Consider the following 22,446-nt stretch of genomic DNA (forward strand, 5'->3'; position numbering starts at 1 on the left):
GACAGATTCACCGAAAAGAGTATGGTTTTATATGTTAAAAATGCACATGTTCATGTTGACTAATGCTTAATAGTTCTTGTGTCAATAAGGAGAAAGACAAGAGGACGGGAAAAAAGAACAAAAAGCCAGTTTTTTAGGCATTAGGTATGTTTCACTGAGGTAAATCACTAGACTCACTGATTTCGGCAAGCCAAACCCAAAGAAAGTTGAGTGAATCATCCTCTATGAATCAGGGAAAGCAGTGGACACGGACATACCACCTTCCCTAGTGATGATGCCTGCTAAATATACAATATGGAAACACTTAAAACAGACATAATACTGATGGTCCACCATATGCACATGAGTATTGGTTTGCTTACAGGAACACTGAGTCAAGATGTGGAATAGAAAAAGTATCTGAGGGAGGGATACAAACATTTCTCACAGGACAAGCTCTATTTTGCATGCCCAGCTAGAAAGAAAAACAACAGCTTGCTTGCTCATTCAGCATTTTGAACTCGAGGCACCATCAAGTGTTGCAAGTAGGGCTCAGTCAGTTGAAGTGGGGTACATAATCTTATTTCCTTAGTCCCTCATTTTGTAAAAGCATTAAAATATTGATTTCTATCGCTATTTTGAAAATCACAGCTCACTGAAATGTGCATGTTTTTATCAATTAAAAGACCACAGGCTCTTGAGAGATTTTGTGCTCCTTTCTCTAAAAAAGATAGCCTCCTTGAGGTACAAGATCCCTATGAAGTTTGAGCCCCAAATGGCCTTAGGGTGCAATCCTATGCTTGTTTAAACACAGCATGACTGGCTGAGGAATGCTGGGAGTTGTAGGACTTTTCTCTGTCTAAACATGCATAGGATTGCACCCCAAGGCTCATTTTCTGTAAGTGCATTTTATTCACTTCATTCCTAAAGTATATCCAGGCAAACAAAAGTAAATGCTCACATCAAAGTGACTGCAAACTAAACCATAAAGCTACCCTTGTTTGCCCCAATACCTGCAGGTACTAGCAGCTTACATCACTTTCTTCCAAGCACTCCTTTAATTGAAGCACTTCACTACGACTATGATGTGTGTGTATGCATGCGGTGGGGGCGGGGGTTGCAGAAGAATTGAATGGGAGCCCCAGAAAAAGAGTGGGCAAAGCTGTATGCCTGTCTTCTAGCTCCAACTGAAATTGTCTCTGACAGCATAGCATAGACCTCCCATGCTATTTAGGCTCTGACACTTCACCTCAAATTCCATACAACATCTGTTTGTCCTTCTAAAAAAAGTTAAACTCATCACCACCACCTGAAGACAAAGCCATCCAGATATTTTTTTCCACAAGAACAGGCACATTATCATTTTCAACTTCACTGTTTGTTCCAGGAATCTTACAGGGGAACTCCCCGATGAGGCTGAACTCCTGCTGCTGCCCTGCCACTGAATTTGACGGTGACAGCCAAAAACAAACACACACACCCCTCCGCCCCATTTTCAGCTGCAAACCACTATGGAAAATTAAAATGGATAAATTTTGCTTAAAAACAAGCTAAATTTGGCCATTTATGGAAACAGGCTTTCCATACCTATTTACTTGGCCCATTTTTTTGCCACCATAACTTTCCCAGTGTTTGTCTTCCCATATGGATGGTCAGAGAAACAAAGATTTCCACAACCAGTGCAGAAAGTCCATTCATTTCTAATAGGTTTCAATAATGTACATATTGAAGAAACCAAACAACTTGTTTATACTCAGTAAACATGTGTTCTCTGGGCATACTCAATATATTTATTACATTTGTATCATGCCTTTCCTGCAAGGAGCTCAAGGCAGTATACATGATTCTTCCACACTCCATTTTGTCCTCCCAAGAACTCTGTAACATACATTTGTTCCAGTCATGATCTCTCAGCCTAAATCACCCAGTAAACTTCATGGCTGAGTGGGGATTTGAACCTGAATCTCCAGGATAGAAGATGTTCAGTGTAAGAAAATGTATGTTGGGGTGCGATCCTATGCATGTTTAGACAGAAAAAAGTCCTACAACTCCCAGTATTCCACAGCTAGCATGACTGGCTGGGGAATGCTGGGAGTTCTAGGACTTTTGTCTGTCTAACATGCATAGGATCATACCCTTAATGTGATATCTAAATGCCATGCAAATGCTTTTCCTGCTGCAAATTCACAGATCCAGCATGTGAGGTACTCATGTGCATATGGTGAAAAATATACTTGTACGGCACTTTTGACATTACTGTTAACATGTAGTGCTACTTGGAGAATACATCTCTATAAGAGATAAACTATAAAAAATAATAAATACCCTGAAATTATCACCACTAATAGAAATAATCTGAACAAATTCTAACATGGGTTATTTCTTAGATATGAATTCCTAACTGCAATACAGTTCAAACAATTTTAAAAAAATATTTTGATAAGATCCATGACTTCATGGAGAACTATCCTCATGTTTTTCCTGAAATTTTTCCAACCATGTTTCCCTTCTCATTTCATGAATATGATACATTTCCTTATTTTTCACATGGAATGGAAATAGTGCTATTCCATCATCTATCTTATCTGCTGAACTAATTCAGACTTGCATTTCCAAATTCCTATGAATCTAATGTCTTTAATGTAACCTTACTTTACAGAGGAACATTTAAGTGTGAAATATATTGATACAATTACAAGGACCAGTTTCCAACATACAGTTCAGTTGGTGTAGGTATAAAAATAGTATAAAACTCTTTCAAACTGACATTAAACCAAAAGGAACCAATGATATGATAAGCAACCGAGGCTCACAGCTGACTTCTCATTACATGCAGCAGCTGCTCATATATGGGTAATGGAGTAACAAAAATAACCCATCTGCAATTGTTTTCTTTAACAGCTCCCTTCCCCCAAACAGATGCAGAACACTTTTCATATGGAGCCTGAGGTAGTAGCTGAAGTATTGCCTCAGCTATCATCACTCAGAGAGAACAAAAGACCAGTGTTAAAGCAACTCATCAGCCAGTAGTGAAAGATAACACAAAACAAGCTTTTTATACATTGGTGGAGATCCAAAGAGAATACTAGATAATTCATAGACAAGGGAGACCAGTACAGGTGAGAAACAACCAAATTACATGAATTCAGGCCATCAACTGAAGTTGCACATTACAGAAACAGAATTTGAGAATGAGATATTTTCTACTTTTATTTCATATAGGAATTCATAGTTATTTAACACTGTCTACAAATATGGGAGATGGTACATCTTTCCCTTTCAAGTAGTTTACACGTTAGCTGCCACTTAATGCCCCCTAGTGATATGAAAGGCTCATTGAGAATAGAAAAATTAAGGAACTTTGGAGCTGCTCAGTTTTTCCATTAATGAAGCAATTTCCTCTCTGTATTTCCTTGTATTTTCATCACTAATGATTTACATCCACTGTTTTCTCAGTACTTGGAATAATTCTACCCATTCTATTATCCCCTCTCAGTGTCATAGTTATCCAGTTTACAAAGTGAACTCTAAAAGTTTCCTTCTAAAGTGTTATTGCCACTTAGAATTCATTTTTGTCTATTTGCCCCTTTTCTATTCTTCAACATTCATAGAATAAGAATTGGATTATCTTTCCAATGATTAAAAATATATCTGCCATTCCTGGTAATGAAACTGCTTATAATTAGGCAGAGTTCACTATCACATAAATAGATGACATGAAAATGTTGCATTTACCTGATACAGGATCAGCCTATTCAGAAGACATGTACACTATCCTGGGGAAGTGGGGGTGGAGGGAATGACTCAAAACCTATACAGGCAAGCATATGTGACACCAAACAGTCAAATAAGAGACACTGGGCCTGCTCCTAAAAGGTAATGCCGGGCCAATCATAAGCTTGTTCTTCTGTTCCTATCTCTGGTTTGTCTGGTGTATTTAGACAGTCTGACCATTTTTCCATGATGATTCAATAATAAAATCTCACTTAGTTTCACAGTGTGCTTTGAACAAAGGAGAAGTGTCCATGCTTGCATAAAGCTGAAAGGATAAGACTTGAACACAATATTGTGCTAACAAGAGTCACTATGCATACCAATGTAAGGTGATGTTGGAGCCCAACTGGTATCTGCACTTCCAGTTTCTTATTTATCTACAAAAGAAGAGTTGCAAATTGAAAGTCACATAAGATCTCTTCTGTTATATGTATACCACATAAGCCATCATATTTTAATGGCATTCATTGGGAGGTTCATCTGAAAAGTGGTAAATACTTTAAATAAATACATTTCAGATATTATCTTGCTTTAGTCTAACAGTTTTTTTCAGCACTTTGCATTTTAAAAGACTCCTTGGACCTATCTCATTTACAGCTCAATCCTGTACACATCTACTCAGAAGTAAGTCCCACTGAGTTAAAAGGGGCTTACTCCCAAGTAAGTATGGATTGCAGTCTTAACCATTGTTCCTTGTGCCAGTGGAATAAGAATCTGGAAGAATAACATTTCCAACCAGTCAGCCTTTCCATCTGGAAACAGGGGCTACAATCCTATGAACAGTTAAGCCACTAAATTCCCACTGAATTTAAGCAGTTTACATATAGGCTTGAGCACCAACTTTCTTCATCCACTAAAGCCCAACGCTGACACTAGAATAAAAGAGACATCTGAAAATTGTTATAGATGGATATATTTCAAGAATAACCAAGGGATGGAAGAAATATGAACGCACAGTTTTGAACCTCATGCTGTCCCAGTGACACAGATGTATATTCTTTGAGGAACATGGAGCTTCTATTTTAGTTTCTTTCAAACATTCCACTGGACTGAAGGCTGGGAGAGGCAAAAAAGAAAATACACAACATGAATTCAGTATTCAGAAAACAGATTATTCATAATTTTTAAGCATAACACTTTTCAATTCTGAATGTATGTTTAGATATCCGCCAAACACCTCTAGCAAAATGTGACAGTGTGTCCCCAAAGGTTTTTTTAAAATAATTCTGTATTGCCCTTTTTATTCCTCTTCTAATTGTTCCCCTTCTCATTCCCCAAAGTAGAAAGTCTGTTTGTCTCACATTTCTGGCAATGGATCAATATTTCTGGACTCTTCAGTACAGCAGAGATATTTCCATCATTCTCTGCTGGCCGGTGATACCGGCAATGCAGAGGTAATAATGCCCTAAAACATGAAATACATTCAGGGTCAGGCCTCATGTAAATGAGGACAGAAAGTTCAGTAGCTAAGTACTCAGGAATTTCCAAATCTACATTATCTACGATCACCAGCACCTGTAGAAAGAGAACAAAGACATAATTAAAACCAGAGCATCATTTCAGAATATAATCCTGTTATAGGCAGTGACACTATCTTGTAAAGAAGTCCCAGGGGTGGTTATCAGTGTCATATTCCTGTACTTGTCTCTCAACAACCCAGAATTATGGTGCCCTTTGGCTAAACACAATACAGTCTGTAGCAACAACTTAACAATACAATGAAAACTGCCAGAGGTATCAAACAGGTCAAATGTAAGTAAGTTAGTTTTATATTTATACCACACTTTTCAGTAAAACAACCATCATGGATTATGATAGAATGAGTTTAAAAATATTACAAACACAAAATAAAACAAATTTAACAAGTCAGGAACAATAAAACAGCAAAAAAGTGAGTCTGACATACAGATCTTGCAGAATTTCCAAAGCAGACTTTCTGGTGTGATGAAAACTTGTGTCTGCAGGTGGGTTTTTAATATAACGTTTGCTTGCTTAAAATCTTTAAAACCTGTTGCACCCTTCCCTGCCAGAAAGAACACCTATAAGAACTTTGAAAGTAAGAAGTGGTGCCAGAGTTTTGCTTTTTTCTTCTCACCTCCTTCCCAATACCTTTTCCTTTTGTGTGTGTGTTTTAGATTGTAAGTCTGAGGGCAGGGGTTGTTTTATTATTATCCTATGTAAGTCACTCTGGGAGCCTTTTTTGGCTGACGGGTGGGGTAAAAATGCTGTAAATAAACAGGAATGTAACATTAAAGCCAGCCCTTATAACAGTGGCCAGGATCCAAAAAGCTGTTAGGCCAGTGTGATTTTTTACTTTCTATCTTTGAAAAGCAAATCTCTGTACCATAGCATAAGCTACTTTTGAAAGTCCCTTCATTTTCAAAAGCAGTTTTCCATGTGGCATTTCAGGGGGAGGGGGCATGTTTGAGAGACACAAGTGGAAAATCCACCTTGATTGTGTGGAATTTGATACTTTGAAACCTGGATGCTCTATAGAACACATAACTACTACTTTCAAGATTTGAGTTTTTATTTCATAAAACCTGTGCTATCCATATAGCATACTATATCAGTAAAATCTATTGATGTAGGTTGTGAAGACCCTGAGCTGTGGCTCAGTCACTTCGCCCCTCCTTTGCTTCCCCCACATGGGGAAGGCAGCTGCACATGCAGCTGGCACTTAAAGGCACCAGCTGAATCCTCTCTGCCTTCCTCACATCGGGAAGGTGGAGGAGGAGTGATGCCACTTCACTTCTCTCCTGTGTTCCCCATAAAGAGAAGGCAGACAAGTGATGCCAGTGCCTCAGTGGCCTTCACTCCACCCAGGCTTTCCCTAGTCTGGGTGGAGCAAAGGTGCCTCTGAACAGAGATGATGGCTGGAGGAGTTCCACCTGGCACTTCAGCCCAGGAACCAATGATGTCAGGGTCCAATGATCCCTGATGTCAATTAGTCAAGGGGTGGGGCGTGTCTGAGGGAGAAATCCAGGCCCTAGACCCAAAATGGTACCCCATCCCTGCTACATACACTCTCCTGGGAGTAAACCCCACTGAACTCAGTGTGGTTACTTTTAAGTAAATATGTATAGGACTGCTCTGTCACAGATAAAGTGGTTAGATACATAACTCTTACTTGCTTCCAACAAGGATAAATGCCAATATGCCTTTAGGAATGTATGAAAAATTCATGTGCTTGTTTTTCACCAGGTTTTACTCAGTTCACACTTTCTGAACACAGGGTTGAATGCAATCTGTGGTCAGTCCATATATTTGGAGAACTTCGACGAACTTGAGCTTTGCTTGTACACACATCCCTACATGCCATTAGAAGCCTAACTCTGTGTATACCTTCATACCTCAGTGAGATTGTGCTTTTGTAAAGATGCCAGTTCATATGGATCCACATATAGTCCTTTTGGAATGTGTACTTTAATTGCCACCATGCAACTTCCTAAGGCTTCATCAGCTGTACCAAGGTTTACCCTGATCAGGAGTTCTCTAACGTTTAAAACAAGAAAACAAAAAGCTCTTTCAACAGATTTCAAATGCTTTCCAAAAATAATCTCAAAAGTATACCAGTCTTTAAACTGCAATTGTTTTCTAAGGCGGAAAGGTTATGTGCAGGTACTTGCAAGTAAGGCCCATGGAAACTCAGCAGAATTCACTTCTGGGAAGATGTGCACAGGAATCTGGCTGCATAGGAATTTTCATTGAACATCATATTTGTACTAATGAAGCTGAACTTGGGGATAAGTCTCAATCCAGTTAATGCTGCATCACTTTAATGCAACTAAGTTTCAACATAACTAGGTGGAATACTGAGCTGCCTATGCATCCCTAAGAATGAGCATAGACTGGAACTTATATTAACAATTATTTGCTAGTGTTATCTATTACCCCACAGCAAGTGCCACTAGTTCATTTTGTTTAACATAGTAGTTCAGTGGTTAGGCAGATGCAAAAGTCTGAAGGATTCAGGTCTTACTAACACACTAGTAACACATGCACTGCCCAACATCTGATTGGCATAAACCCACCTGTGAAAGCCATCTTTCAAAAGCTCTTGCATGATCTGAGGACATATGTTCTGTGCATCTATAAAAGCAGAAAAAGTACTATTTCAATACATTTAAAGGTTAAATACTCTCCCATCCTTAAAAAAATGTGACTAGAATGCCCCTTACAGGAGAGAAAAAATGAAAGTTATCAATATTATGATGGTGTGGCGATTCCACATGCACAATATGTAAATAGTAAAGGTTTGTATATATGTATGGCAGCTAGTACGTATCTGGAATGATTGACAGGTGAGTGTGAGACGGGGTTTGACAGAGTGTTGACAAGAATAGCAGTTTGGCAAGTGGAAGAAAGGGGGAGTGACTGAGTGAGAATGGAATGCAGTGTGATTGGATAAGAGCTTGTACGGAAAAAGGTGGGGTGATTGCTTCTAGACAGTCAGATCAGTCTGAGAGTAAAGTAGGTACAGTAAGTAGATTAGGCACAGCTAGAAAAGTCTGAGATGAGACTGGGAGATAAGAATGAGAACATCTAGTGAGATAGTGTGAGAGAGAGTGTGAGAGGTTTTTGAACATAGAGCTAAAAGCAAGAGTTATATTGTGTAGTTTATAGTGCTGACTTATTTTAATCATCATCTCTGATATCCTTTCCTCATCCCAACCCAGTTCCTATTTCCAAGTCTGTTGTACCAAATAAACCTTCTTTGTTTTCAATTTTAAAAGACAGTTTCCTTTTTTTAGTTATTAGGAAGGGCTTCGTGGAATAACCCCCACATGCTGGCTGCTTGGTCTGTGCTACCAAAAAGAAAGAAAGCAGCTCTAAAAGGGTTATTGGTGGCAGCAATTGAGAGAGTGGTGAAGCATGACAAGACAAAAACAGAGGGTTGTGAGTGAGAGCCTAAAAGTGGCAGTGTGAGGAGAGACACTGACCAAAGCACCTGACCTGGTGACTAGAAGTAGGATTGTGAGGTGATTCAAAAAGGCCTCAGTTCCTCACAGATGGATATAAAGGGAATTCTCTCTTGAAGTCATGACAGACCTTTACATCTTGTAATTTGCTTCTGACTGCTTGCCTGGGGTAATCCATTAGCAAATGCACTAACCTGTCCACCACAACTTCCAATGAACAACACGATTCTCTGCTTACTGGCTGTATTGCCAATTGTATATCCTGCCCCCAGAGAACACTGAGCATTGCAGCATCCAGAACACTCCACTATATTTCTGACAGTTTCATTCCCTTTCTAGTAAGTAGAGAGAGGGAGAAAGACACTAGCAGCAGTTAGTAAGCAACACTGTATTTCCTGGCCATGGAAACAAAGCACAGCTCTCTGGCTGCGGACTGTATTTTCTCCCTCTCTGGTGGGATCAGAGGGGGGCACTCAAATGCAGAAAGAGAAAGGGTGGACAAAGAATAGATTCCATTTCTGAAATATTTTTTTTCTAGGCTATTTTAATTTTATAGTCTATGGAGAGAATTGAACCACTCATAGCAGTCCTGGGGACACAGCGGAACTGCTGAACAGTATAAAATAATTGTACATCAATGAAAAGAAGATACACATAAATTTACTGAATATGTTCAAATATAATCACAGATATAACCATCTGCATCCATATAAATATATTAAATCAAAATGTTATACGATATCCATAAAGGACAAGTAAGCAACATATGACATACCATACATCCAAGCAACTACTATAATGGTCAGTGTATTTCTTTATACTCACCAACTAGTTTCAGAGCAGAAAATGGATTTCAACTTACACATGCATTCTGGCATACACAAAAAAAGTATTATCCAAATTGAGAAGATCCCCATCTGAAGGAGCACATCCTTTTTCTGCTGCAACATCTCAGAATGAAACTGCAAGGAAAAATAAACTGCATTATAAGAACAGCTTTTGCTACATAGTGGGATGTAGCCCTCAAGATATTTTTCACTACAACTCCCATATGCCCCAGCTAGCATGGTGAATGGTCAGGGATTATGGGGTTTGTAATCTAAAACATCTGGAGTTCAAAACCAGGTTACCTACCCCAACATGTGTGCCAGCAGCAGTAAGAATTAATCCAATCTAAGGTTTCTCTTTAGATGAAAATCCCCATGAAAGGGAGAGAATAAGCAGAGTAAAACATTACTGCTTTCAGTATATATGCATTTTTCTAATCCTTCCTAAAATGGTATCAGCATAGTTTGGTACAAACTATGAATATGCGTATGTCTCAGTTTACACTGCACAGAGATAATGTGGAACTCCTCAATAATGATGTGATCACATGAAGCTTCCATGCCAGGGATATCATACAGACACAGTTCTCATTTAATGTGGAGCTTGCACTTTCAAAGATCCACATATGTACATTCTGATATGAAAAGGTCACAATTTTAAATGGAAAATAAAATATAACCTATCAGAGATGTCCCCAACCTCTTTAGGTTGGTGAGCACATTTGGAATTTTGACACTGACATGGGTGCTCTCACAAAATGGCTCCCCTGGGAGCAGGGCTTGCCAATTCATAAAATGGCTATCAACACCCAGAAGACCAACTAGTGAGGCTAGAAGAAAACTATCTCACCTAAGTACAATGCACAGGTCTGAGGTCCAAAACACAAAACCACTCTTTTGAACCCAGTTTTCTGTTCCAGCACCCATTTCACAGAAGGCAGACTGATGAGGCTCAAGGGCAAGTAATTTGGCCAAGAAACTGAGTGCAAGGCAGGGATGGAGCCTGAGCTCTAAATGCCAAATCACGCATTTGTCCCCACCATCCTCACAAGATCCACACTGATTTTGTCAACCATGTTTATTTGAGGCTTTGAGCCCAACACCTAATGAAGGCTATTGCAATCCTCCATAAGGTTTCATGGACACTTTTGTCAACGGCTGGAAGTCATTAAACAAACAATTAAAAAAAAAATTCACCTCACAGAAAGGACGGGATCAGCTAGCCTTCCATCTAGCACCTTTGTCGCCCAAGTATTTTGTGCACACATCAAGCACGGAACTAATATGAAAGCTACTGACGGTGAGCACATATTTATCAGACAGGAACCCCTGACAGCGAGTCTGGACTGAAGGAAAGCAGCGACGACCCAACACCAGGATACTGACAACCCTCTCCACTGGTCTAGACCAGGAAAAAACGATCCACAAGCACACGTCCAAGTCGAGAGTATCCCCTCAGACTCTTATTAGACCCCTTTTAGTATCCCCTCAGACGCTTCCCTCTATGTCCCACACACCCACCCCCTATGAAGGAAGACCCAGCGGAGAAAAGGACCCGACTAGCCCTCCCCTCACCACTAGACGGTGCAGAACTAACCCCGAGCCAGCTCTTCCGTCCCCCTTACCTCAGTCATGCGCTGCCTCTTCTGCGCATGCCCAAGGCCCCTCTATAGGAGCATGTCGCTTGCGCCTGAGTGGAAAGCATAGTTAATAGCTGGAATTACCCTTTGTCAGTCAATGTCTCTGCCTCCATCTGTCTGAGAAACCCAAAGAGACATGAAGAAAGCCGAGCCCGTGACGAAAAGGAAAAGAACAGAAACCGCCATAGAATCATTATAAGTGCCCCCGCACAAATACACCACCCCATTACAGGCAACATCTTAGACAGCAATGCCAAGGGTCCTGATGTGGGGGTCACGCTAAACGGTCGTTATGGTGATGAATGGGGCGGGGACTCGCTGCCCGGCTACTGAAGGGGAGAAAAGTTAAGGGAAGGGGTATATATGGTGGTGCGCATAGCCACTGTAATTGGGAGACAGTTCCTTATAGGTAACATGGTGATGGGAGTTTAGAGCGGATCCTTGGAGGATGGGAGCGGAGCCGGGAGCGGGCTGAGAAAGGCGCTCCAGTAGAAGGTGTGTGTAGACTTGTGTGTTTGACAATACGACAGACTAATTTTTTTGGTGTGGCTTTCAAGTGAATGAGCCCCAAACTTATTAGTATGTGCGCTACGTGTGAATGCATCCACACAGAGGCTGGGGTTGCTTTCTGCAGAGCTTGACTCCGGCACGCCGTGTAAAGGCTCAATCCTATTTTTGTTTAGACAGAAAAAAAGTCCTACAACTCCCACCATTCCCGAACCAGCATGGATAGCTTCGGAATGCTGGGAATTGTAGGACTTCCTGTCTGAACATGCATAGGATTGCGCCTTCGGCGTGCCTTTTTTATTTTAAAGAAGTGACGTTTCCGTAATACGAAAAGACTTATCTGAAACGGGTGATTTAATAATCCTGGGGGTCTCAAGCTTTCAAACCACAGGGGCCCACTCAAGAGGGCTGAAAATGACTTGAGGCCTATCATTCAAATGTCAGTTCGGGGCAGAGTTGGGTTTCAATATAAGTAATCAGTTGGTGTCTCTGAGCATGTGCAAAGTGATTTCCGGCCGCCACTGAATAAATTCCGCCTGCTGTACAGGGTCGGGGATCCGTAGGTCAAAGGCTCTGGGTCGCTGCCTAGTGGAATTCGCTAGGACGTGAGCGCCCTGCGAGGGAAAAGGGCTTTCCAGGACTCGGCGTGCGTCGGACACATTTGAGTCCCGGAACGTCTCCTCTTGGAAATCGGAGCCAGGAGCAGAGCGAGGGAGCGAGCGAGCAGGAAAGAGGCAGCGGCTGAACGCGAGCAGCAGCTAAGCCGGAGCCCCGCGCGGCCCTCTCCCTTTCCTCGAGTGCCGCAGGAATCCCGGGCAGCTTCTTCGGGGAGCCGGAGCGCAGCTCCACGGCCAGAGGGCGGCTCGCGAGGGCAGGCGGGAGCGCGGCGTGCAGCAAAAGGGCCTCCAACCGCTTTGCGCCCGCCCGGCTACTGCCTGTAGCAGTCCTTCCCCATGGCCGCTTCTCGCTGCCGCGGCCCTCGTCTCCGGCTTCCATTTGTCGGCGCCCGTCTTTCCTAACTTCTCTTGCGCGGTTGCCTACCCGCCGAGCCACCCGCTTTTCCTCCATCACCTGATGCTTAACGTCATTAAGGTCGAGGAGGAAAACGGGAAGGAAGGAGGGAGAGCCGGCCGCTCTTTGGCTTCCCCGACAGCTGAGGCTGCTGGGGTTTCGCCGCGCTGCTGCTGGGAGAAGCCCCGGCCAAATCTCGACCCTCCTGACCGGGAGCCCCACTCCACCCCGGCCCTCCGCGGCCCGCGCATTGCAAAGGCTGCGCTCAGCTGTTGAGAAGCCTTTTAAAAACGTCGCTGCCTGGTCTCAACCGCTTTTCTCAAATAAAACTCCAGTTGCTCACTAGGCACAGATGGCTGGGGTAATCTTCTCATTGCGCTTCTAGAGCAGGCGCGGGGATGTCTTACGTTGCAAAGAAGTGTGGCATCCACTTACAGCCTCCGTCGATTATTTTAATCTATGAAGATCAGCTCAAGAGTAAGGTGCGCAAACGCATCATGCCGATCCGGAATTTCTCCAAGTTCTCAGGTAGAGCATGCTTTATTTGGCTAACCTATAATTGGCCCCTTCTCAGTGGCTGTTTGCAGTCTCCAGGATCTGAGGTAGCATGGCCCTGAATACCAGTGCCTAGAGAAGCCGGAGGAGAAGAGGGCTGTTTGTTGCCTACATGCCTAGCTGGTGGAGTTCCGAAGGGGCATCTGGTCGCTGCTGTTGGGAACTGGATGCTGGCACAGATAGATCTTTAGTCTGATCCAGCACAGGGCTCTTCTTACATTCAAAGTAGGCAAATGCAGCTATCCCTGCTACACAGGAGTTACTCTAGCAGATCAGTTTTGCCGATGGTGGGCTACTTTGTTCACAGAAAACAAGTATTGTTGTTGTTGTTCAGTCGTTCAGTCGTGTCCGACTCTTCGTGACCCCATGGACCATAGCACGCCAGGCCTTCCTGTCCTGCGCTCTCTCCCGGAGCGTGCTCAAGTTCATATTCATTGTATCCGTGATGCTATCTAGCCATCTCATCCTCTGCCGTCCCCTTCTCCTTTTGCCTTCAGTCTTTCCCAGCATCAGGGTCTTTTCCAGGGAGTTTTCTCTTCGCATTAGGTGGCCAAAATATTGGAGCTTCAGCTTCATTATCTGTCCTTCCAATGAGCACTCAGGGCTGATTTCCTTTAGGATGGACTGATTTGACCTCCTTGCAGTCCAGGGCACTCGTAAGAGTCTTCTCCAGCACCACAGTTCGAAAGCATCAATTCTTCGGCGCTCAGCCTTCCTTATAGTCCAGCTCTCACAGCCATACATTACTACTGGGAAAACCATAGCTTTGATTAGACGGACCTTTGTCGGCAAGGTGATGTCTCTGCTTCTTACTATGCTGTCTAGGTTGGCCATAGCTTTCCTCCCAAGGAGCAAGCGTCTTTTAATTTCATGGCTACAGTCACCGTCTGCGGTGATCTTGGAGCCCAAGAAAGTAAAATCTGTCACTGCTTCCATTTCTTCCCCTTCTATATGCCAGGAAGTGATAGGGCCAGATGACATGATCTTAGTTTTTTTAATGTTGAGTTTCAAACCAGCTTTTGCACTCTCCTCTTTCACCCTCAACAAGAGGCTCTTGAGATCCTCTTCGCTTTCTGCCATTAGGGTGGTATCGTCTGCATATCGGAGGTTGTTGATAATTCTCCCGGCAATCTTAATTCCGACCTCTGATTCATCCAACCCGGCATTTCTCATGATGTACTCTGCATATAAGTTAAATAAGCAGGGTGACAATATGCAGCCTTGTCGTACTCCTTTCCCAATTTTGAACCAATCGGTTGTTCCATGTCTGGTTCTGACTGTTGCTTCTTGACCCTCGTACAGGTTTCTCAGGAGACAGGTAAGGTGGTCTGGTACTCCCATCACTTTCAGAATTTGCCACAGTTTGTTGTGATCCACACAATCAAAGGCTTTAGCGTAGTCAATGAAGCAGAAATAGACGTTTTTCTGGAATTCTCTTGCTTTCTCCATGATGCAGCGAATGTTGGCGATTTGATCTCTAGTTCCTCTGCCTCTTCGAAACCCAGCTTGTACTTCCGGTAGTTCTCGGTTCGCATACTGCTGAAGCCTAGCTTGTAGGATTTTGAGCATCACCTTGCTGGCATGTGAAATGAGCGCAATGGTGCGGTAGTTTGAACACTCTTTGGCGTTGCCCTTCTTTGGAATTGGAATGTAAACTGACCTTTTCCAGTCTTGTGGCCACTGTTGAGTGTTCCAGATTTGTTGGCATATTGAATGCAGCACTTTAACAGCATCATCTTTTAGGATTTTAAATAGCTCGGCTGGAATACTGTCATCTCCGCTAGCTTTATTGTTACTAATGCTTCCTATGGCCCACTTGACTTCACTCTCTAGGATGTCCGGCTCAAGTTCAGTGACCGCACTATCATGGCTATCAGGGACATTCAGATCTTTCCTGTATAGTTCTTCTGTGTATTCTTGCCACCTCTTCTTAATCTCATCTGCTTCTGTTAGGTCCCTGCCTTCTTTGTCCTTTATCATGCCCGTCTTTGCACAAAACGTTCCCTTGAGATCTCCAATTTTCTTGAAGAGATCTCTAGTCTTTCCCATTCTGTTGTTTTCCTCGATTTCTTTGCATTGTTCATTTAAGAAGGCCTTCTTGTCTCTCCTTGCTATTCTCTGGAACTCTGCATTCAGTTGGGTATATCTTCCCCTTTCTCCTTTGCTTTTCGCTTCCCTTCTTTCGTGAGCTACTTGTAAAGCCTCATCAGACAGCCACTTGGCTTTCTTGCATTTCTTTTTCTTTGGGACGGATTTCGTTGCTGCCTCCTGAACAATGTTACGGACCTCCGTCCATAGTTCCTCAGGCACTCTGTCTATCAGGTCTAATCCCTGAAATCTATTCCTCACCTCCACTTTATATTCATCAGGGATATGATTTAGGTCATACCTGAAAGGTTTAGTGGCTTTCCCTACGTTCTTCAATTTAAGCCGAAATTTTGCAAGAAGCAGCTCATGATCTGAGCCACAGTCAGCTCCAGGTCTTGTTTTTACTGACTGTATGGAGCTTCTCCATCTTTGGCTGCAAAGGACATAATCAATCTGATTTTGATATTGACCATCTGGTGACGTCCATGTGTAGAGTCGCCTCTTGTGCTGTTGGAAAAGAGTGTTTGCTATGATCAGCGTGTTCTCTTGGCAAAACTCTATTAGCTTTTGCCCTGCTTCATTTTGTACACCAAGGCCATGCCTGCCTGTTATCCCGGTGATTTCTTGACTTCCTACTTTAGCATTCCAATCCCCTATGATGAAGAGGACATCTTTTTTTGGTGTTAGTTCTAGAAGGTGTTGTAGGTCTTCATAGAACCGATCAACCTCAGCTTCTTCGGCCTCAGTGGTTGGGGCATAGACTTGAATTACTGTGATGTTGAATGGTTTGCCTTGTATTCGTACTGAGATCATTCTATCATTTTTAAGATTGTACCCCAGTACTGCTTTTCCCACCCTTTTGTTGACTATGAATGCTACTCCATTTCTTCTAAGGGATTCTTGCCCACAATAGTAGATATGATGGTCACCTGAATTAAATTCGCCCATGCCTGTCCATTTGAGTTCGCTGATTCCCAAGATGTCGATGTTCAATCTTGCCATCTCATGTTTGACCACCTCCAGCTTACCTTGATTCATTGATCTGACATTCCAGGCTCCTAAACAATATTGTTCTTTACAGCATCGGATTTTCTTTTCACCGCCAGACACATCCACAGCTGAGTGTCCTTTCGGGTTTGGCCCAGCCGCTTCACTCTTTCTGGCGCTACTTGGAAATACCCTCTGCTCTTCCCCAGTAGCATATTGGACACCTTCCGACCTGAGGGGCTCATCTTCCGGCGTCATCTCTTTTAGCCTTGTGATACGTTCCATGGGGTTTTCTTGGCAAGAATACTGGAGTGGGTTGCCATTTCCTTCTCCAGTGGACCACATTTTGTCAGAACTCTCTGCCATGACCTGTCCGTCTTGGGTGGCCCTGCACGGCATAGCTTATGGCTTCACTGAGTTACGCAAGCCCCTTCGCCACAACAAGGCAGTGATCCATGAAGGGGAAACAAGTATTGCCTAAGCACAAATGGGAATAAGGCATATAGCCCAGTATATGCTGGAACCTACCTACACATCATTTACTAAATGTGCATTTAATGCACATACCACATTCAGCACCTGTACTTTTAGACTCGTTTGAGAAAGGTACTGCTTCTATTAAGTCGGATACTTTGTTGGCCAATATAGTGAAATTTAACTTCTCTATTCACAGAAAGCAGATTGTGGTGTCTGGAAGAAGCTTACTGCATATCTCTCCATTTCTGGTAGAAAAAAAATATTCAAATGTATAGAGCTCTGGAGCTGATCTGGAAGTGCCCTCACAGCATTCAGTCCATACATACCTATTTCTAGGGTCAAGCTCTGCAAAAACTGGTTCCACAGATCTGGAGAAGATTTCACGGTGTGTGATGCTGATAAGCTGGACCCCAAAATCCCATGAGCAGTTTTGCACTTTAAATAAATGTTTTTAAAACCTAACATGGTGGGCAGGGTTTTTCAGTTTTTCACCCTCCTGTTCCGTTTTTTAAAATGTTATTTTCCCTCCCACTGATACCAGTGGGAAGGAAATTGAGTATGCCAGCTCCAGAGGTGGCATAGTTTTTCTCCCTTGTCTAGGGCATGAACAGATAAAAGTATCATGAGGGAAGTTTGTTGTTGTTGTTCAGTCGTTAAGTCGTGTCCGACTCTTCGTGACCCCACAGACCAGAGCACGCCAGGCCTTCCTGTCCTCCGTTCTCTCCCGGAGTGTGCTTAAGTTCATATTCATTGCATCGGTGATGCTATCTAGCCATCTCATCCTCTGCCATCCCCTTCTCCTTTTGCCTTCAATCTTTCCCACCATCAGGGTCTTTTCCAGGGAGTTTTCTCTTCGCATTAGGTGGCCAAAAAATTTGAGCTTCAGCTTCAGTATCTGTCCTTCCAATGAGCACTCAGGGTTGATTTCCTTTAGGATGGACTGATTTGACCTCCTTGCAGTCCAGGGGACTCGTAAGAGTCTTCTCCAGCACCACAGTTCGAAAGCATCAATTCTTCGGCGCTCAGCCTTCCTTATAGTCCAGCTCTCACAGCCATACGTTACTACTGAGAAAACCATAGCTTTGATTATATGAACCTTTGTCAGCAAGGTGATGTCGCTGCTTCTTACTATGCTGTCTAGGTTTGCCATAGCTTTCCTCCCAAGGAGCAAGCGTCTTTTAATGTCATGGCTACAGTCACCATCTGCGGTGATCTTGGAGCCCAAGAAAGTAATATCGGTCACTGCTTCCATTTCTTCCCCTTCTATATGCCTGGAAGTGATGGGGCCAGATGCCGTGATCTTCGTTTTTTTAATGTTGAGTTTCAAACCAGCTTTTGCACTCTCCACTTTCACCCTCAACAAGAGGCTCTTTAGATCCTCTTCACTTTCTGCCATTAGGGTGGTATCGTCTGCCTATCTGAGGTTGTTGATAATTCTCCCAGCAATCTTAATTCCGACCTGTGATTCATCCAACCCGGCGTTTCTCATGATGTACTCTGCATATAAATTAAATAAGCAGGGTGACAATATACAGCCTTGTCGTACTCCTTTCCCAATTTTGAACCAATCGGTTGTTCCATGTCTGGTTCTTACTTTTGCTTCTTGACCCTTGTACAGGTTTCTCAGGAGACATGTAAGGTGGTCTGGTACTCCTATCTCTTTGAGAATTTGCCAGAAGTTGTTGTGATCCACACAATCAAAGGCTTTAGCATAGTCAATGAAGCAGAAATAGACGTTTTTCTGGAATTCTCTTGCTTTCTCCATGATCCAGCGAATGTTGGTGATTTGATCTCTAGTTCCTCTGCCTCTTCGAAACCCTGCTTGTACTTCTGGTAGTTCTCGGTTCATGTGCTGTTGAAGCCTAGCTTGTAGGATTTTGAACATAACCTTGCTGGCATGTGAAATGAGCACAATTGTGCGGTAGTAAGAACACTCTTTGGCGTTGCCCTTCTTTGGAATTGGAATGTAAACTGACCTTTTCCAGTCTTGTGGCCACTGTTGAGTGTTCCAAATTTGTTGGCATATTGAGTGCAGCACTTTAACAGCATCATCTTTTAGGATTTTAAATAGCTCAGATGGAAGACTGTCATCTCTACTAGCTTTGTTGTTAGTAATGCTTCCTAAGGCCCACTTGTCTTCACTCTCTAGGATGTCCGGCTCAGTGACCGTGCTGTCATGGCTATCAGGGACATTCAGATCTTTCCTGTATAGTTCTTCTGTGTATTCTTTCCACCTCTTCTTAATCTCATCTGCTTCTGTTAGGTCCCTCCCTTCATTGTCCTTTATCATGCCCATCTTTGCACAAAACGTTCCCTTGATATCTCCGATTTTCTTGAAGAGATCTCTAGTCTTTCCCATTCTATTGTTTTCCTCGATTTCTTTGCACTGTTCATTTAAGAAGGCCTTCTTGTCTTTCCTTGCTATTCTCTGGAACTCTGCATTCAGTTGGATATATCTTCCCCTTTCTCTCTTGCTTTTTGCTTCCCTTCTTTCCTCAGCTACTTGTAAAGCCTCATCAGAGAGCCACTTTGCTTTCTTGCATTTCTTTTTCTTTGGGATGGATTGAGTTGCAGCCTCCTGAACAATGTTACGGACCTCCATCCATAGTTCCTCAGGCACTCTGTCTATCAGGTCTAATTCCTTAAATCTATTGGTCACCTCCACTGTATATTCATAAGGGATATGATTTAGGTCATACCTGTATGGTTTATTGATTTTCCCTACGTTCTTCAATTTAAGATGAAATTTTGCAATAAGAAGCTCATGATCTGAGCCACAGTCAGCTCCAGGTCTTGTTTACAATGCACTTTAAAAAAAGTGAGCACACTACCTCAAGCACACAGGGAGGAGCAAGATTTATGGCAGAACCAGCATTCAGTTCATTCAAATGCATGTCTGTAATTTCAGTTGTGAATCTGGGCTTCTCCCACAGCTGAGACATTTAGGGCGCAATCGTATCGGATCCACCCTTGATACACTTAAGCCGCCAAACCCTGAGGCTTACAAGTATCCAGTTCAGAGCGGGAGGTGCACTGGAAGCTGGGCTGTGCCTCTCACTCTATAATTTAGCTAGATGGGATCCCCCACCCCCAGCTGAGGCATCAGGGAGCGATGGAAGGAGGCTGGGGAGGCCAGGGGATAGGCGCTGGGGAGGCCAGGGGATAGGCGTAAGCCCTCCCTGCTCTGCCCACTGGCACGCCCCCTTTACCTTCCCTCTGAGGTCACCTTTATGACCTCAGGCAGCAAGCAAGGTTCTCTTCTCACAGGCAAGGAGGGGGAGGGGAGCTCAGACTCCTGGGTCTGAGGTCAGAGCACTCTCTCAATGCTCAGATCCAGGAATCCAAAGTATCCTATGGCCCCCATGTTCCGTCTAGGGGCCGTAGGATTGCTCCTATCTGTGGAATGAAAAGTTAAATTCCACTGTACAGCCCAACAAAATGTACATAAATAGAAATCCTGGGACCTGATGATGGGCAAAACTGATTATAGTCATCTTATGTTCTCTTTAGGGCAGCCATCCTTCTGTTGCCTTTGTCCACTGTTCCTATTAGAATAGTGAATAATGTTGCTATCTGGCTCATGCAAGGTTTTGTCCTCCTATTTGTTGCGCATTTGTGCAGCCACACAAACCTGCAGCAATTATACCATTCCAGTGTTGTATTGTTCAAATCTGAATTCCCTAGATCTTACTTACCACACTGATATTTTGGGGAGGTGAATAGTGAGGAGCATATTTTAGAAGTTTAAATGGCATATAAAAGGGCTGAGTTATCACTATGGAACAAATGGGGGATAGCCCATCTGTAGCAAGATTTACAGCATATAAATGCAGGGCAGGGGGTAGGAAAACAATATGCAGAGATAGAAGTGTACAGGAAGGAGCCAGTGACAAAAATGGAATTACAGATACAGCCACTTTCAGACAGTGTTCACTCACGGCTAAGTACACTTTGAAAATCCAACCCAGGATATTAACCTTGATATCAGCTGAGTGTCTGTTAACACAACAGCAACAGAAAATTCTTCCAGATTCTATCTCCAATTCTTGTCTGATCAATTTTCACATTACACACATGCATCTGAAGCTTTCGGGGGGGGGGGGTTGTCTCTTCTAAATACACAGGTAGTGAGGAGGGAAATTAGGTGGGAAAGAGTCCTTCAAGGCATCATATATTCCCAGATTTGCTTTAGAAAAAATATTTTAAATGCATATTTCCAAAATGTATTGGAGATTTATGTTTTGTTACCTGGTTATTTTTTCCTTTGATGCAGACTGCAATAGGGCAGCAGAACAGTTAAAGAATAACCCTCGGCACAAGACTTATTTGGAAGGGGTCTCACTGCAACAACTGCAAAAATTACACCGTTTGCTGAGATGCCACTTAGGGGGTCAAAGTTTGGCTCAGAGTTTGGAGCAAATTCAGCAAGGAGAAGCAATTGACCCAAAGGAGGATCTGAACAAATTAGATGACAAAGAGCTAGCTAAAAGGAAAAGAATTATGGATGAGCTATTCGAAAAGAACAGGAAAAAGAAAGATGATCCTGATTTTGTGTACAATGTAGAGGTGGAGTTCCCACAGGATGAGGAGCTTGAAGCCTGTGAATGGGATGCAGAATCAGATGAGTTTTGATCCAGAACCAAGCTTTGAATTCATGGGGTCTGGTTACACTGGGAATGATCGTCTACCTGAAACATGCCCCCTCATCGTTTTGCAACAAAACTTGACTAATATTGTCAGTGAGATGCTGCATTTTGTACTGTCAACCTGAATGAAAGCATATGCTTTTTTGTTTTCTTGGCATGTAAAAATATAAAAAGTGTTCTGAAATACTCATTGAAAAAAATACAACCAACTCAAAGAGTTATTTACCAATTGTGTGCTAGTTCTTTGCAATGGGACACACCCTCATAAATAAAGTAATGGTTCTTTCTCCACAAAAATTTCAACTTGCAGCATCAACTTTTAAAAATCCCTAAACATGCAAGTAATTTATGTCTTATTTATTATTTCACCCTATTGTTTGTTCAGTTAGGTAGGATACCAAAGTTTGTCAGTTGAACTTCTTGTTTTTCATTTGCCTCTCTTTTAAAAAGTGCACAAGTATATTAACTACAGTATATATCTGTAATATTACCACTTCTCACCAAAATGCGAAGTAGTAATTCTTTTTTTAAAAAATGAAATAGTAAAGTGTTACCATTTTGAAATATTTGCTTTGTGCAGGGTGGGGCGTGGGTCAACATTATAATGAGAACGCTAATGTTTAAATATGCCCTTCTGGATTTTATCAATGTCCAGGATTCATTTGTGCCTGATAAGTTAACATTTAGAAGTCAAATTAGTCTTGTATGTGCTGCAGCTACGAAAACTTTATTATAATACTGCTTTAACTTCATGACCTGTTTCCATGATTAAATGGTCAGATCTGAAGAAACAGCTGACTAATGAAGTAATTTTGGAAAGGGATAAGAGTTAATAATATTGACATGATTCAATGATATCTGATAGTCTGAGCCTTCCTGGATAGGAATCAATTGAAATGACAGATGTGTGAAAACGTGGCAGGAGTAGTCTGCCAAAGAGGTTTTTGCTTCTGCCGAGGGAATATCCTACTAACTATATTTTTTAAGAGCCTTTCAGGTGGATGCCTGAATAGTGTAATAAATACATTAGTTC

The 22,446-nt window shown here is 42.6% G+C and overlaps 2 protein-coding genes across 5 annotated transcripts; one reads left to right on the forward strand and one right to left on the reverse strand.

Moving 5' to 3' along the window:
- PIGX (phosphatidylinositol glycan anchor biosynthesis class X) lies at positions 1-11,155 on the reverse strand. 3 transcript variants are annotated; one of them, XM_084846961.1, is made up of 7 exons: positions 11,128-11,155; positions 9,538-9,637; positions 7,788-7,845; positions 7,107-7,248; positions 5,055-5,268; positions 4,709-4,809; positions 1-4,130 (listed from the first exon to the last, which is right to left on the reverse strand). In XM_084846961.1, exons 1-7 carry the CDS (start codon positions 11,134-11,136, stop codon positions 3,972-3,974), a joined length of 783 nt encoding a protein of 260 aa, XP_084703087.1. In that variant the 5' UTR covers positions 11,137-11,155; the 3' UTR covers positions 1-3,971. The 3 variants fall into 3 exon arrangements, with proteins under 3 accessions (XP_084703087.1, XP_084703088.1, XP_084703089.1); XM_084846962.1 differs by having other exon boundaries at positions 2,592-4,130; positions 11,100-11,152; XM_084846963.1 differs by having other exon boundaries at positions 2,598-4,130; positions 10,700-11,152.
- A 315-nt stretch (positions 11,156-11,470) lies between these two features.
- Positions 11,471-22,257, forward strand: CEP19 (centrosomal protein 19). 2 transcript variants are annotated; one of them, XM_084846965.1, is made up of 3 exons: positions 11,471-11,637; positions 13,046-13,188; positions 21,041-22,257. In XM_084846965.1, the coding sequence occupies exons 2-3, from the start codon at positions 13,059-13,061 to the stop codon at positions 21,397-21,399; spliced, it is 489 nt and encodes a 162-aa protein (XP_084703091.1). In that variant the 5' UTR covers positions 11,471-11,637; positions 13,046-13,058; the 3' UTR covers positions 21,400-22,257. The 2 variants fall into 2 exon arrangements, with proteins under 2 accessions (XP_084703091.1, XP_084703092.1); XM_084846966.1 differs by having other exon boundaries at positions 13,051-13,188.
- The last annotated feature ends 189 nt before the right edge of the window (positions 22,258-22,446 follow it).

This window comes from Heloderma suspectum, chromosome 3, assembly GCF_057233095.1.
Source record: "Heloderma suspectum isolate Gila_16-S chromosome 3, 16-S_ref, whole genome shotgun sequence".
Lineage (NCBI taxonomy): Eukaryota > Metazoa > Chordata > Lepidosauria > Squamata > Helodermatidae > Heloderma > Heloderma suspectum.